At 44.1% G+C, this 16,400-nt stretch overlaps 1 protein-coding gene across 1 annotated transcript in view; it reads right to left on the bottom strand.

Moving 5' to 3' along the window:
• The window catches only part of PREX1 (phosphatidylinositol-3,4,5-trisphosphate dependent Rac exchange factor 1), a 243,998-nt gene extending 236,341 nt beyond the window's left edge, over positions 1-7,657 (bottom strand). Inside the window, exon 1 of the mRNA XM_027851373.1 lies at positions 7,295-7,657. Coding sequence (XP_027707174.1) covers positions 7,295-7,531 — 237 coding nt within the window. The 5' untranslated portion in view covers positions 7,532-7,657. The remainder of the gene's footprint in view (positions 1-7,294) is intronic.
• Positions 7,658-16,400: the final 8,743 nt, after the last annotated feature.

Here is a 16,400-nt window from a genome sequence, read left to right as displayed (position 1 = left end):
CTGACTCAGAGACCAGTGCTCATTCCACTACAGCACACAGTGAGTATGACTTGACTTCGAAGTCAGGTCAACAATCATTTATTAAGTGCCTAATGTGTGCTAGGCACTGCGATAAGTGCCAGAGATACCAAAAAAAGGGCAAAAACAGTCAAGGAACTAACAATCTAATGGGGGAGACAAGATGCAAACAACTATGTATAAACAAGATAGACAGATGTACATATATGTACATATATACTACATATATATGTAGTATAGGATAAACTGGAAATATTTTCAGAGAGAAAGCACTAGCATTAAGGGAGCCAATCAAAGGCTTTTTGCAGAAGGTGGTATTTCAACTGAGACGTAAAAGGCACCAGCATGGAGACCGACAAAGGCTTCTAAAGGTGGAATTCAACACTATGAAGTACAATCAGCGGAACTTGCAGTAAAATACAATCTCCGTCATTACTAACTGTGCGACCCTGGCTAGGGAAGCCAATTAATCTCTCTGAGTCTCTTTTCCTCCTCCCTAAATGAGAGCACAGTACTCCATGACTTTTAAAGAGCCTTCCAACTCAAAATCCACGATCCCATCAACAAATGGGTTCAATAAAGGAACTGAGGGTGTGCTGAATGGGGAGCACACCCCCGAAGTCAATGTTAAGGCTTTACCACTAGACCTTCCCAGAGGAGAAATGGGATAATCAACTTTTTTTAAATGAATGATAACTCTAAAGAGCCTTCATCCCCCCTTCCCTCCCCCTCAACCCTCACACCTGTTTTAAGTACCAAAAATAAAAGTATAAGATAGGATTTTAGAAGCCTCACAAAAGGTGGGAGTTAAGTTCCATAGTAGAGATTGGCACTTTCAAAGAGAACCAATGACATCATGATGTTGGAGTCAGGGTAGAGTGTAAATCATGGGGAACCATTCCTCCAGGCCACAGGTTCCCTACCCCTGGACTATAAATAGTGAAACAGTATATGATAGATTACGTCTTGACTTGAGAGTTAACTGGAATTTTAGTGAAGAGTCCAGTGATAAGACAAAAAGTCAGGATGACTGGCAATGGTCCAGGATGCAGAGGAAAGTCTTCACATGCTTGGCACAGACATCCCCCTAACTCACCAACAGGTTTGAGGCCTGTCAGTTACCCTCCACCTGGTTTAGTCCATCTGCCAGGGCAGGTTTACCAGGATGCAGCCTCTGCACATGCTACAGCTTCTTGGAGCCACAGTACCAGTAAGTTGATACATGGACAGACACCAAAGGCGGATGAGCAGCCCCGAAAAGGACTTGGCAAGCCTCAAACTGGAAAATCTTTCCAAGGACCTGTGACCTCTCATCTTCATCTCTCTGCAACCTTTTCCATTTTTCTCTCTGCCAAACTGTTAAAGAAATGGTCCCATTTTGATGCCACTGTTTGCTTCCATTCTCTAAGGCTTAACAATTACTCCTACTGAGGTCTCTTCCAGTTCTAACGTAAAATATTCTAAGAGTTCTTCCCATTTTGCATTCTGGGATTTCGTGATGTCCCACTTGCCCATATCTGTGAACCTCTACTTATTAAAAAAAAAAAAACCTGCCCTTTTCCCACCCCATTCCAAAAAAAATTATCTTTAGAGGGTACCAACCTCACTGTCCAACCTGAAGATAAAACATGGAGAAGGAATTCTCTATTCCTAGCTTTTTTTCAAACCAATTGACAATTTTTTCTACATGACTCTTCAACATTTGATTGGGCAGAAACAGCCGGGTATACTAGCAAAAGGCACTGGATTTAGTCAGGGTTCCCAGCTCTGCTATTTCCTCCTGTGGTGGACAAGTCAGTAAACCTCCGTAGACCACAATTTTTTAATCTTCTGTAAAATGAGTGGCCCGTTCTGCTATTCTACAAATCTATTCTTTTCTCTGAGTCTATGTTCAGTGGACTGTGCTTGATGGTCAGGGATTTTAAAAGATGAATAAGGCTGGACCGTTACTTTCAAGGAACTTTTAAAGCCCTTATTATTATAGTTATTCTCAAGTATGAATCTATCTGTTCTATTGTTATTCAAATAATTATAAAATGTCAGAATTCAATTCCAAGTCATTCAAATAACACTTATTTAGCACCTCCTATATGTTGGTCTGGGGATTGAAAAATAACATCATTCCTGCCCTTAAGGAACTTTTATTCTACTGAGCTTTGTTTGTAGTTTGTCCTTTCTTTCAAGAACCAGTGACATCAAGGGGTGATGTCGTGCAAGTGAACTGAATTGAAGTGATGCAGAGTTACCTCACTCTCATTCTTACTCATAAAGTGGCTCTATGGAGCCAGATGTGACTCAAATGTATATACAAAGAGAAGGATGAGGCCACCATAGCTATCTAGACCAAGTGCTCTGGGAAAACTTGAGAAAGAATACCTTTAGAACACAAAGGTACACACAAGTCCTTGTCAATGAGGAAAGTAGATCTTGTACTTAATGGACTAGAAAATTTTAGGTGGATACCAGTACCGTGCTGAGACAAACCAGACTTAGTCCTCATGCACAGTTTTCAGACATTCACACAAAACCTATCCAATCCAAACAACTGTGCCCAGTCCTTCAATACTCTGCTCAAATCCTACTTGCTTAATGAAGCTTTCCTTGATTCAATCAGACCAAAATGCTCTCTCTTTAGAAACCCTATCATCATTAAGATTTGTAATCTTACATTTCTATAACTTATAACTAAGAACTTAAGTCAGGTTAACAAGCATTTATTAAGCACCTAATATATGACACGCAGGGAATAATCTCTACAAGACCATACAATTAGGACTTGATCCAAAGTCTTCCTAGTCCAAACCAGAGCCCAGGACTCTTCCCACTGTCCCAAAGCAAGCTAGTTACAGTACCACTTGCTGTCCTGAAATTCACTATAATTTAAGCTTCATGCTGTTAGTTACCTCTTTCTGTGTTTATACTTCCCCAACTAGATTCCCAGCTTGCTGACAGTAAGATCATGTCACACTTCTCTGTCCCCAATGTGAAACCAAACACAGGGCCCCCATGTAAAAGTGGGTGTTCAAATAAATCTCTGATCAATACCTATTTTTTACAAAATAAGTTAACTGAGGTTGGAAGAGATCAGTTCAGCTCTTTAATCCCTGCCAAATCATTAAACGGAGGGATTACCCATACATTCTTCCAACATAACACCAGGAGACAGAAGGCAAATCCCACAAGCAGCCACCAGCAATTATAAAGACCAGGAAGCCACCAGGGCAGAGGCAAGGGAATAGAATTAACTTGCAGTGGGGCCAAAGTCAGTGCTGGTCATACTAGAAAGCTACCCTAATTAGCAGGTCTGATAATATAACCCCCTGTTAATGAAGACAAAGAGCAGGTTGGCTTAAGGGACCCTTCCTGCTAACACAAGAAGAGAAGGTAAGCAAATCTCTCTGGCTAACAATAACTGGGAACCCATTCTGGATGCAGTCTGACAAGCTCTGAGCTCAGGGATGGCAGACAGAGAGAATTCAGGATTGAGTATCAGGATTTAAAGGGCTGGAAGAAGGGAAGGTATGAAAAAAACATTTATTTTCCTCTCTTCCATCAAATCTGTGGAGGTAATACTTGCGTGGATAGGATGCCTACCCAAGTATCCTTTTAAATAAAAACAGTATCTGATTCCCTTTACATATGAAATCAATTTACATTTGCCTTAGTAATTCGTTCTATAATTTGAAAGGATGAAATAGGGAAAGCACTTTCCTAATTATGCTTTGCTTGAACAAATTTAACAACAAGCATGGTAGAATGCTTAAGAGTTATAAAAGATCTGAATTCAAATCCTGACCCTTACTAGCAGTGTAATCACACCACATCATAGGAATAATAACACCTGTAAAACCCAAATTACAGTTACATTAATGATCCCAAGCATCTCCTCTGAAAAGAAGGCCAATTTTTTTAATACCAATACTCTTGGGGTGGTGTGTCTACATGACATGCTAATACTAAAATGTCTGAAGAATTAAAGTTGAGAATCTTTGCCCAGGGAGCCGGGTAAGGTTGGGCTAAGCTAAATGTAACATATCACAAACAAGAAAGGGCTAATATTTCATCAAAGAAATGTATCAGAAAAAGAAGAAGGGCTGGTCACATGGTATGAGGACAGAGCCCATGTACTCCAATCCCGATATCATGATGTCATGATCTCATAAGAAGCGGAGGAAGAAAACTTCCTCTCATCCCACTCTAGATCCTTGGATAAATCCCCTGTAGTAAACTTCTGGGAGGAAGTAGACAGGAAGGGTGGGCAGAGATATGAATTATAGGAGGAAACACCCACAGTAATGAGACCAGAGATCCATCATCTGAAGCTTTTATTTGTTTGTTTCTTGCAGAGTACCTACCTCACAAGGTGATTCCCAAGCACTTAGCACAGTGTTTGGCACTTATAGATGCTCAATAAATGTTTACTGATCATCAGATTCGAATGAGATAATGTATAACGTCCATCCTCCACAAGTATCACACAAATGCCAAGTAGGTTATTACTATTATTGCTACCATGATAATTAAGAGAATGTAAATAAACTCTGTGAAAGCAAAGACTGTCTCATTTGGTATCAGCATCCCTAATGCCTGGTATGCATATTGTAAAAGTGCTTTATAAATGCTTTCGGACTGACTGAATTTAGAAATTGGTTTGTATTCCCTGATTCCTTCTGGGCTGGGCCCTGGAGAGATGTAAAGAATAGGAGAATGAGGATGACAGAGAAGGAAAGGTTAAATGATAGAGAAGAAAAACTGGACAGGGAGGGTGGAAACCTGTGTTGTAGGAGGGGTCTGCCACTAACTTACTAAATGGTCTCAAGTAAATAACTTTGCCACTCTGAGCTTCAGTTCCCCATCTATAAATCAATAATAGCCAGATCTTACATTGCTAACTTTCAGATTTGCAAAGTGCTTTACATGTTATCTCACTGATCCTCACAAACCACCCAGTGAGGTAGGCGCTACTAGCCCCATTTTACAGATGCACAAATGGGCTGATAGAGGTAGAGTGACTTGCCCGAGGTCATAGAGCTAGCAAATGTCTGGGATAGGATTTGAATTCAGGTCTTCAAGACTCTAAGTACCACACATCTTCACTCCTTTCCCCGCCTCAAGTAAGAGGGCTAAGACTAGATGATCCCTTCCAATTTTAAGTCCTACAATCCAAATGGCCTTCAAAATTCTCCATATTCTTTCTTCACAAGAGATACAACATATTAAAATATAATGAGCCTTGGACTAGAAGTCAAAAAGCTAAGGGTGGAGTCTCAACATTGCTTACTATTCGACCTTAGCCAAGTTCCTGCTCTGAGCCTTTCCTGATCTATAAAATGAAAGGACTGCCTAAATGATCTCTTAAGGTAAGTCCCTTGCTGTTCTATAGTCCTATAATTCCAAAAACTACCCTGGGATTTAAAATTCACCATTAATGAGAAACTTGGCTGAATTTTTTATTCAGAAACAGCCAATTTTAAATTGAGAAGAGTTTTTGTTGTTGTTTCAGGAGAGAAAGAGATGCCAACTCCCATGCTCTCCTGGCCTTTAATTGAGACCATGCCTCTCAGAAGAAGTTGGTGGCTCCTAGCATTGATTGGTCAAGAACTGAAAATAAAAACAGGTCCAAGGATGGAAGGCTGTTTGCCTGCCAGATGGCCAATACCAGGGTTTGAAAAGCTACAGCCCCTCTTTCCCCCTCCCCCAAGCAGCACGGGTCTGCCTCCTCATTCAGGACTGGCTCAGACCTAAGCCTCCAAGGTTCAAGAGTGTCTTTTGCTCTCCCCCAGGAAAATCAGCCTTCCAACATGCAGCTGCAACTCCCTATTTCTGGACCCAGCTAAGAGGTGTGTGGGTATTAAGAGCAAGACCCACCCCCCCCACCCCCTCTAAGCCCATCATTAAAATAGACTAACGCTTCCTGGGAGGTAAGGGGGGGGGGGGTAAAGTAGCAAAGGTCCCTGCTGGGATAACAGTGCAAACAGAAAAGTCAGGAAGACAGGAGATTAAACTCCAACAGCCTCCATCCAGGCATTTACTGTCGGCTTGTCTGTCTCTCATACATAAACACATTATTTCCTCAGGGTGCTAAACAAGTACCCTCTTGTGATCTCTTAAACAAACTCTAGACTCAGAATGTTCGGCTCTGCAGCGAAGAACTGATAAATCATAAGACATCTAGAGACAGGACTCACAAAGGAAGGTTCTTTTTCTAAACCTGCCATCAGAGTGAATGAGATTCAGAGCCAGATGACCCACGTTTCTAGTTCCAGGATCACCACTAACTAGCTCTGTGGTCTTGCACAAGTTACTTTCCCCACCCCCACCCCCCACCTCTCAGTTTCTCCCTCAGCAAGATGAAAGGGTTACATTGAATCATCATTCCAAGCAAGAAGTTACCGTGAAGATTGGCAGAAGAGGCTTGGCCTATCGGATGTAACTAATTTTCAAAATATTTGAATGGAGTAGAGGAGAGAAAAGACAAAAAGGCAGAGAATCCTAGAAAATACTCAGCAAAGACCTCTGTCTTTTTTGCTGTCGACACGAACCACTGGATCTAGGGTCAGCTAAGAAAGTCTGTTCCTCCCTCCTCTCTCCTTCTCCCCTGGGATTTCTACCATGACCCTGAGGTAACCACAAATACAACCCTGGAGGGTCCGAAAACCTGGAGAAAGGCTTGCCCCTCTCCTGTCCCTAAAGGTACTCCCGGCTACTAATAAAAGTCAACCGCCAGACACTACGACAGCAAAGACTAGGGGGAAGTACGGGGATGGCTCCGATTGGGAATTAGCAACCCCCGGCCCCAGGTTCCTAAAGGAAGCAATGCTCCCCTCTCTCGATAAGGTCTGTGCCCCATGCTCGGGGTGCCCTACAGCCAACCAGCTTTATAATGTGTAAGTCCATATCCTCCTCCCCCTAATCCTCCTGGTTCCGGCTCCCCGCTTTTCTGCGATGACCTCCCAGGCCCCTGTGCACCTCTCAGTCTTTTCTCACCCCATGCCGGGCCCAGCCCAATCTGCGGTGCAATGACCCTCTCCGCCACCACCACCCAACCTCGGTCCGCAGCCTAGATCCAGCTCTGCCTCGCGTCTTTCCCACTGCCTAGACCCCTGTCCAGTTCCGTGACTTCCAACCGGGATCAGCCAAGGTGCTCGGCCAGACCGCTGTGTTTGCCCTGTCTGTCCCCAGACGCGTGTGTGTGTGTACACACACACACACACACACACACACACACACGTCCCTCCCCCACCCCTCGCCCGCCCTGCCCAACCCCGGGACTGACCGACTGCAAGAAGCGCAAGGTGCCCACGTAGTCCCGCTCGGTGCCCAGAATCTCGTTGAGGACGCAGAGCCGGAGCCGCAACTGGCGCTCCGAGTCCCGAGCTGCGGCGGCGGCGCCGGCGGCGGCGGGGCCAGTGCTGGCCACAGTAGGGCCAGGGCCAGGGCCGGGGGTGGCCGCGGGGCCGGGGACCGGCGGCTCCGGGGGGCCAGCGCTGCTCCCGCCCGCGGACGGCTCCATACTCGATCGGGAGGCTCTGGTAGCGGGGACGAAGGAGAAGTCAGGAGCTCTGCTGCCCCATCCCGGACGGGGCGCGCCGGCTGGCCCGGCTAGCGGCTACTCCAATGCATGGTGCGGTGGCGGCGGAGGCGCGAGCAAGACTAGGGGGCGGGCGGCCCGAGCCCGGGGAGGAGGAGCAGGAGGTAGAGGAGGAGGAGGCGGCAGCAGCCCAGGAGAGGGGCTGGCCCTCGGGGCTCCCAGACAGCTCGGCCCCCACAGCCGCCAAGGGAGCGTCTGCCAAGCGCCACACCGACTTCCAACCGTAGAATCAATCTCTCTCGCACTCTTTCGGTCTCAAACACACGCCCGGAGCCTGAGTCTTCAGCGCCTTGGTCACCGAACCACCCGGCGCTTACCCATCTACGACTTTGCTTTGGTTCTTGGTAGTTGGTAATTATTAAAGGGGTAAAGTCTTGGAAGCCCCAGGACAGAACGGTAACCTTGGCTGGCGGAGCCACCGAGCCACCTCTCACGCCGAAGATATCAGGGAAAATGCAAAATACAAAGTTAGAATTCTGCGTGAAGTCCGAGTCTCATCTGTGGACACCCACGTGAGAAGGGCTTGTTGGAGACAGCGAACTCTGGTAACTGCACACGCGCCCACAGGGGTAGCCGAAGACACCCCACCCTCCCCCAGGGCCGGCACTGCACTCCTATCTGGTGATGCAAATCCATCCGCCCCTGGCCCCCGCTACTCAGCCAGGACCACGGAGACACACACACACACACACACACACACACACACACACACACACACACCCCCAGCCCCTTGGACACACACCACACACACGCCCACGGAGACACACACACACACACACACACCCCCAGCCCCTTGGACACACACCACACACACGCCCACGGAGACACACACACACACACACACACACACACACCCCCAGCCCCTTGGACACACACCACACACACGCCCATCGCCTTGGATGCCGATCTCTGCTCCTATGGACACCGGCGAACTCGTTCTTTAAGGACTTCAGCCAATGCAAACCTGCCCATGGGACTTAGACTGAAAGGCGTCTGCCGGAGGCTATCTAGTTCTTAGGACTCCCCAAGTCCCTCCCCATCATATAGCATAGCACCATGGGGTTATGGCAGGAACTTTGACTCTGGAATCAGTCTGGGGCTGTGCTTTCTGACAGTGCTACCTTTGTGACCTTGGGCAAGTCATTGTGGTTTCTCTGGGCCTCTGTTTGCACGTATTGAAAATAAAGGGATTTAGCTAGATGGCCTCAGAGTTCCACCCAAGCTCTAAATCCTGTTTTCCTCGGGCCTGTATACTCCCTTCTACTCTCAGTCTGGACTTTGTAAATCAATACCCGTTTTAGCCAGCCCCTTATTCTATGCAGATTTTTTTCATCTTTTCTCCCTACACGTCAGTCAGCTAGCATTTTTTGAAGCACCTACACTGTGCTAAACAATAGGGATACAAAGAAAATTTAAAAAAAAATAAAGTCCCTGTTCTCAAGGAGCTCAGTTTGATGGGGAGTCACTATGCAAACAGCTATAATGCAAACAAGATATATACTGGATAAATTAGAGATAACCAACAGAAGAAAGCCACCAAAATTAAGGAGAACTGGGAAAGGCTTCTTGTAGAAGGTGAGATTTTATCTAAGAAATGAAGGAGGAGAGGGAAGCTTGGAGGTAGAGCTGAGAAGGGAGAGAGTTCTGGGCACAGGCAACAGCCAGTGAAGTTGGCAAAGATGGAGATGGAGTGTCCTGTGCAAGGAACAACAAAGAGGCAAGCTAGGTAACACGGTGGATAAAGCGCTGGGCTTGGAATCAGGAAGATGCATCTTCCTGAGTTCAAATCCGGCCTCAGACACTTAGTAGCAGTGTGACCTTGGGCAAGTTACTTAACCTTGTTTGCCTCAGTTTTCCTCATCTTTAAAATGAGCTGGAGAAGGAAATGGCAAACTACTCCAGTATCTTAGCCAATAAAACCCCAACTGGGGTCACAAAGAATACGACACACTGAACAACAGTAAAACTTCCCTGAAACTTAATTACCTTCTCTGTAAACTGAACACAGTTGAAAACAACAACATCTGCGGAGGGGGCTAAAGAATACTGCCACTTCATTCCCCATTTCCTCACAGTCTGACTATGATTTTATTTTTCTCTCTCTTTGTATGTTTTATAAGTTTGTTTTATTTCCCCATTAGACTATAGGATCCTTTAGAATAGTATTCAGGTCTGGTCTTTAGCTATTTCTTTGCTCTCTATTGGCACTCACCAAGTATGAATGGATAGCCTGAATAGCGCACCAGTCTGCTTTCACCTATAGAACCCTAAGAATAAGAAAGGACTCGAAGGTCTTATCTGTAAGAGTCAAACTTACTTGGATCTTTTTCTGTCTCTCCTTTTTGACTATGAAGACCCTTCTCCCAAAAGCCAGCTTCTGATCACAGAAATAAGTAATGAAGCTAAGTGTGATAGAAAGAGCATTGGAGACACATTAATCCACTATTAGTCAAGCTATAAATTTGTCCCACAACTTTCGAGGAATTTGGAATTACAGAGCATTGAACTGGGAATTCAGAGACAAGTCATGTTCACCTCAAAGCTCCTACTAGCTTGCTTTGTGACTTTGGACAAGTTATCCTGAGGTTTGTAGATCTAGAGCTGAAAAAGTCCTTAAAGGTCATGAAGTCAACCCCTTCATTTTGCAGATGGGGAAACTGAAGCACAAAGAGGCATCTCAGTTTCCCTGTCTTTAAAAAACCCCCACACAGATCTGACATTCTGGGTTCCAAGGTTTTCCTACATCTAACATTCTGTGTTTACATTCTAAGGTCCCTTCCAGTTCTGTGAGTCTGTGACTTAACTTTCTTTGACTTGCTACACAGAGGAATCAGGTTAGATTTTTTCCTTTTCCCCTGTTTTACACAACTGCCTCAAAAAGCACACCTACAAATACCCACAGGTAACATTCATTTGGCCTCAGCTCTGTGTTTTGGAATCATGACACTGGTCCAACCTGTTGTGTTGGGGAGGGAGAACTCTACAGATGGGATATAATTTTTGCATGTTGGATGGGGAATACTGTCTTAGTCTGTATTGCTACTGTACATTAGCATCGCTCCCTCTGTTACCTCACCTCCAGTAGTCTCAACAAGAATTATAAATCACAGAGAGGTTGTGATTGGCTTAAGATCACACAACTATTTAGTGAGATGGTCATTGCTAGGACCCAGCTCACCGAACTAAAGGCTCTGTGCTCCTGTCACTGAAGTAATCAATGGGGACTCCCTAAACATCGGATCTGGCTGCTACCCAGGAGTTATTGCCAGCAGTTAGCTCCCAACTAACCCAAACATGACTAAGCAAAGTCAGAGGCTGGAAGAGATTGTTTTCTCTTCTGTGACCTTAGCCTCCCCCAGCCCCAGTCGTTCCCTGTCTCCTTTTCACCCTGTTTCAGTGGGGAGGCAGGTCTCAGATGGTTTCCTTCAGTAAGAGATCTGAGGCATTTTCTGCCAGGAAACCTTCAGCCAAAAAGAACAGAGGAAAAGAAACCATCATTTCACATACACAAAAAGACAGGGAAATTCTCAGCTGTCTTAAACTGCAGGGACAATTTTAGAGTTTCCGTAGCCTGCCACATGTTCTGCAAAGAATGGGAAGTTCCCATTTGACTACTATTGCTCAAGTTTCTGAATTATGAGGAGCAGTGGGTGATGAGGAACATAACGGAGGTAACTGACTAAAGATCCCAAGTAGGGTATTGCTCCGTTCACAGCTCAACCTTAGCATACCCTCAACAGGAAGGTTAAAATAGAGTATGGCAGCGTGGAGGGAGGGAGGGAGGGAAAAGAGCACAGGCTCTGAGTCAGAGGCCCTGGATTCCCATCCTCCCACTGATGCTTACTTAGATGACCTTGGACAAGTCACTTACCTTCCCTTGGCCTTATTTTTCTCACTTGTAAAATGAGGGGGTTGGACTACATGGTTCCTGAGGTCCCATCTAACTCTACATCTACAAACCTATGATCCAAAGACAGGAGGCTGTCAACGTGACATCCTACCTCCAGAAATCCACCTAAATTCCTGAAACTAAACAAAGAAACAAATAAAAAGAATGTGAAAAAACACAGTGGAAAGAGAAGAAAGAGTTCCATTACTTCCTACCCCACCAATCATTCCCCTGTGTGCAAATAAGTTAACAAACAAAGTTCCCAAAGTAGATCTCCATTTCTAACTCCCCCCCCCAAAAAAAATCAACATTCTGATGGGGGGAGGAGGGATGCTGGTTATACTCTCAGGATTTAAAAAAAGAAAATGAACAACCCCTCCCCCCCCAAAAAAAACACACACAAGCACAGTACAGAAGAACTCGGGTGCGTTTCGCTCACAGCAAAATGGTTCCCTTCCTTACATTCTTGTTTTAGTTAAGGTCCCTCGTCTGCCAAATCTCCAGTCCAAAGCCTTTTTCTGAAAACAGTTTTGCTGGAAGAATTTCCCTCTCAGATCTAGGGCTCCTATTCAAGGTCTGATTAGATCACAATACAGATCAGATTAAGTCAGTTTCCAACCTGGGCCTAGCCAAATAAGATTGCCAGTTCACATCCAAAAGTGGCCAAAAAAAGGAAAAGAAAGTAAGAAAAACCATTCTCAGTCCAGCCTGGATTCTATACAGTCTCAGAGAAGGTAAAACAAAGGACATGGAATGTCAAAGCTAGAAGGAAACGGAAATTATCAATACCCAGCCCCCTTATTCTACTGAAGACTGTAAAGTAGGGGAAGGGAAGGGCCCAAGATCAAAGTTAATAAGAGGAGGTAGGATTTGAACCCAGATATCTTTTTCAGTTCTAGGAGGAAAAGCGGGGAGGGGTGAGAGATTTGCAAGTAGGCAGAACAGACCTGCACCTATGACATTCTGGTCATTCTGGGTTGGCAAGGCCCTTCAGTTTCCTCCTCCCTAGTGCTGTAAATTTGGCTATTCTGATGCCCTTCCCGGTATGTGTTAAGCCTTCCTTCCTCACTTCAGTTCCTCTTTTAAAATGCAAATGATTCTGGGAGAGAGAACTACAAACTTACATTTACATAGCACTTTAAAATAAAATATACAAACCACTTTTGCTAGGGTAGGGATAGGGACCAAACCTGTGATTTCTTTACAGAACTACCAGGTGAGAAAATTCCCTTTACCAATGCACCAGCATCTTCTCTACAAATGCAAATCTCTAATATGTCAGAGTTGCCTAGGGCATTTAAAGGTTAAGTGACTAAATCAAGGTCACACAAAAGTATGTATCAGTGGTGAGACTTGTACCCAGGTCTTTCTGGTTATACCATGCTACCTCTCTTCTCTAGTACACAATGTCAAAACTGAGAGGGATCTCAGAACAGAACATTGAATATTAGTAGTTGAAAGAGACATTGAAACACAAAATATAAACTATCAGAGTTTGGAGGGGCTTTAGAGATAACCTGGGGCAATATTTCATAACTGGCTTTTTGTCATGTGTTAGCTCAATTTTTTTTTCCCCTTCTCTCCTCTGATAATGCCACTACCTTTGGGCAGGCCCTCATCACCTCATGCCTGTACTGTTCCAACAGCAAGCTGGTTAGTTTGCCAGCCATAAGTCTCTCTTCATTACAATCCATTATCCAGCCATTAGTCAATCAATATTTATTAAGCACCTACTATGTGCCAGGCACTATGCTAAGCACTGAGAATACAAAAAGAGGCAAAAGATAGTCCCTGCCCGCAAGAAGCTTACAATCTAATGGGGAAAACAACATGCAAACAAATATATACAAAGCAAGCTATATACAGGATAAATAAGAAATAATTAGCAGAAGGAGGGCACTAGATTTAAACTGGAGGTTGGGAAAGGCTTCCTATAGAAAATGAGATTTTAGTTGGGATTTAAAGGGAGCCAGGGAGGTCAGTAGGTAGAGTCCAAGAAAAAGCATTCTAGGATGGAGCATGATTAGAGAAAATGCCTGGAGATGAGAGGTGGAGTATCTTGTTTGTGGAACAGCCAGGAAGCCAGTGTCATTGGATGGAAGACTGAGGGCGTAAAGAGTAAGAAGACTAGAAAGGTAGGAAGGGGCTAGAATATGAAGAAACTTTGAATGGCAGGGTATTTTGTATTCGCTGCTGGAGGCAATAGGCAGCCACTGGAGTTTACTGGGGGGAGAGCGGAATAAAGAAGGGAAGAGGAACAGTTGGCATGATCAGACCTGAATTTTAGTGACTGAATAGAGGATGGATTGGAGATCCTGGGAGAAACGTGAAGCAGGCAGACTCACCAGCAGACTAGAAGCATAAGAGTGGCACCAGTGTCAGAGAAGAGAAAGTAGTGTTTTTGAGAGATGTTGCAGAGGTGAAATCCCCCAGCCTTAGCAAGAGCTTAGAATGCGGTAGGAGAGTAGAGTGAGGAATCCAGGATGACTCCTAGATTTTAAACCTGAAGGAATGGGAGGATGGGCCCCCCACCATAATCAGGAAGCTACGAGGGGGAGAGGAGAGTTTGAGGGGGAAAATAATCATTTCCGTTTTGGACATGAGTTCTAGATGTCTACTGGACATACAGTTTGAGATGTCTGAAAGGCAGCTGGAGATATGAGTTAGGAGGTCAGCAGGAAGCCTTTCCCAACCTCTCTTAAATCTAGTGGCTTCCCTCTGTGATTATTTCCTATTTATCCTGTCTATAGCTCATTTGTACATAACTGTTTGCAAATTGTCTCCTTTATTAGACTGTCATCTCCTTGAGGACAGGGACTGCTGTTTCTCTTTCTTTTTATCCCCAGTGCTAACACATAGTAGGTGCTTAGTAAATGTTTATTGACTGACTAATCAAGTGTCTTGGGCCTCTTTGGCAGTCTAAGGAAGACTGTGCATCCCTTCTCAGAATAATATTTTTAAATGCATAAAATGCATAGGATTACAAAGGAAATCAATTACACTGAATTAAAGTTACCAGAATTTTTATTTAATTCACAGAACTCAGGTTAAGTTTATAGCAAAAGAAACCGGTCCAGAGGAGGAAAATGACCTGCCTTTCAGTTTTAAAGAATTGATCATACTCCTTTCCTCCCAGACATTACTCTAGTAGCTCCTGTCTTCCAAAAACAGAAGCAAAAATAAAGGCAGCTTCTTCAAATAACACATTCCCTCAGCTTCCTGTCACTGTAAGACAGAGATGCACACACCAAATACTGTCCCTGGATTTGCTAGAGTTCAAGGGGCTTATCAGACTCCTGGTTTCCCTTAACCAAGTCTCCTTCCCTCCTCTTTTTCTCTTACCCAACAAAATAACACAAGACAGGAAGGTAATGACTTCCACTGAGATTCTATCCCATCCAAAGCTGAAGAAATAAAGTTAGAGTTTAATAAATGCTTGTTGACTGTTTGAATATTTCAAGTAAAGAACTATTCCACTATCTTCAAAGGCCTGATATCATCTCACCAACCTATAATAAAATCAAGCTTTGATTAAGCACTTACTACTTGCTAGGCAGTGTTCCAGACTTTGCCGTCTTTCTTTTGCAATTTAATTAAAAAACAGATCTCCTATTAAAAAATAGTAACTTCTATGTGCATGGAAGTTTACTGGTGGGGTATATGCTAAATGCACTGAAAAGGGGAGAGCAGGGCAGTTCAGGAGACTTTCAGTCTAACCCCAACACTGCTACTAGCTATAAACCATTTGACTGTGCTGAGCCTTAGTTTTCTCATCTGCAAAATGGGTTTTGGTGAGGATCAAATAACATGAGTATGATAGAACAGTTATAATTTATTGGTATCACCTGGCATTAGGAGGAGGTATAACTTTGACTAAGCCTAGCTCCCATAAGGTTCACCCAATCACCAAAAGCTTTCTGTTCACCTTGGAAACCACAGTCAAAACCACGAGTCTTTTACTAGTAATTGATTTGTAGGCAACCCTGGGAAGCTTCAGCTTCCAAACTAATAGGGACTGAAGGCAATCATGGGGGCACTAAGTCTCAAAAGTAAACTGTGTTCCAATGACTAATCTGTCTTTCACCCTGATATTTTTATTCATTTCAGTAGGAATTTATATGAGTCACACAGCTCTTGTTTGAGAATTTTTTTTAAATACATCATTGTGTTTATATCTCTAGGATGCAGCCCTGCAAGGCCTGGATGTAGTTGGCAGGGGTTTAATGCCTGCAGCAACAACAACAAAAATCTGTCAAATCTCCCATTCCAAGACTCATTTCTTAGCATCATCTCTCCACTTCCACTCTCATTTTTTTTTTACTATATATCCAATTGGATGTGATAACCTGCAGAGTGATATAAACAAACATATTTCACATACGCATACACGTAAGTATTTTCTGCCATAAAGGAAAGAAAATGTATACATTAGCTGCTCCAACCCATTCATTTTACATAGAAGGAAACTAAGTTGAAATGACTTTATCAAAGTCGTGATCAATCAGCTCACCAACCAATATGCTTTTATTAGAAGCCTTCTATGTGCCAAGACCTCTCGTAGGCCCTAAGGAGACAATTACAAAAGTGAGACAGTCCCTACCCTCAAAGAGCTTATGTTCTGCTCGTATTCAACATATTCACAGCACAAATTAATGACAGAGATAGGACTCTGGGTCTCTTGATCCTCGGGCCAATCACTATTCTTTTTCTACACACCACATTGACTCCTCCCGAACTAGTTTTCAAGGTTGTACCCCAAACTTATCTCCTCCTAGGGATTCTTCCTCATCTTTGGTCCCACTTGAATCTGAGTTATTTCAGGAGATAAAGAATCTTCACTTTTGGTACTGTTTTCCCTTGAAAGTGTTATCAGGTAAGGACATTCTCTTTTGATCTAGGACT

Source organism: Vombatus ursinus, unplaced genomic scaffold (genome assembly GCF_900497805.2).
Source record: "Vombatus ursinus unplaced genomic scaffold, bare-nosed wombat genome assembly UNPS02000580.1, whole genome shotgun sequence".
Classification (NCBI taxonomy): Eukaryota; Metazoa; Chordata; class Mammalia; order Diprotodontia; family Vombatidae; genus Vombatus; species Vombatus ursinus.
The sequence above is the reverse complement of the archived record's forward strand: the minus strand, read 5'-3'. Positions and strand labels throughout refer to the sequence as shown.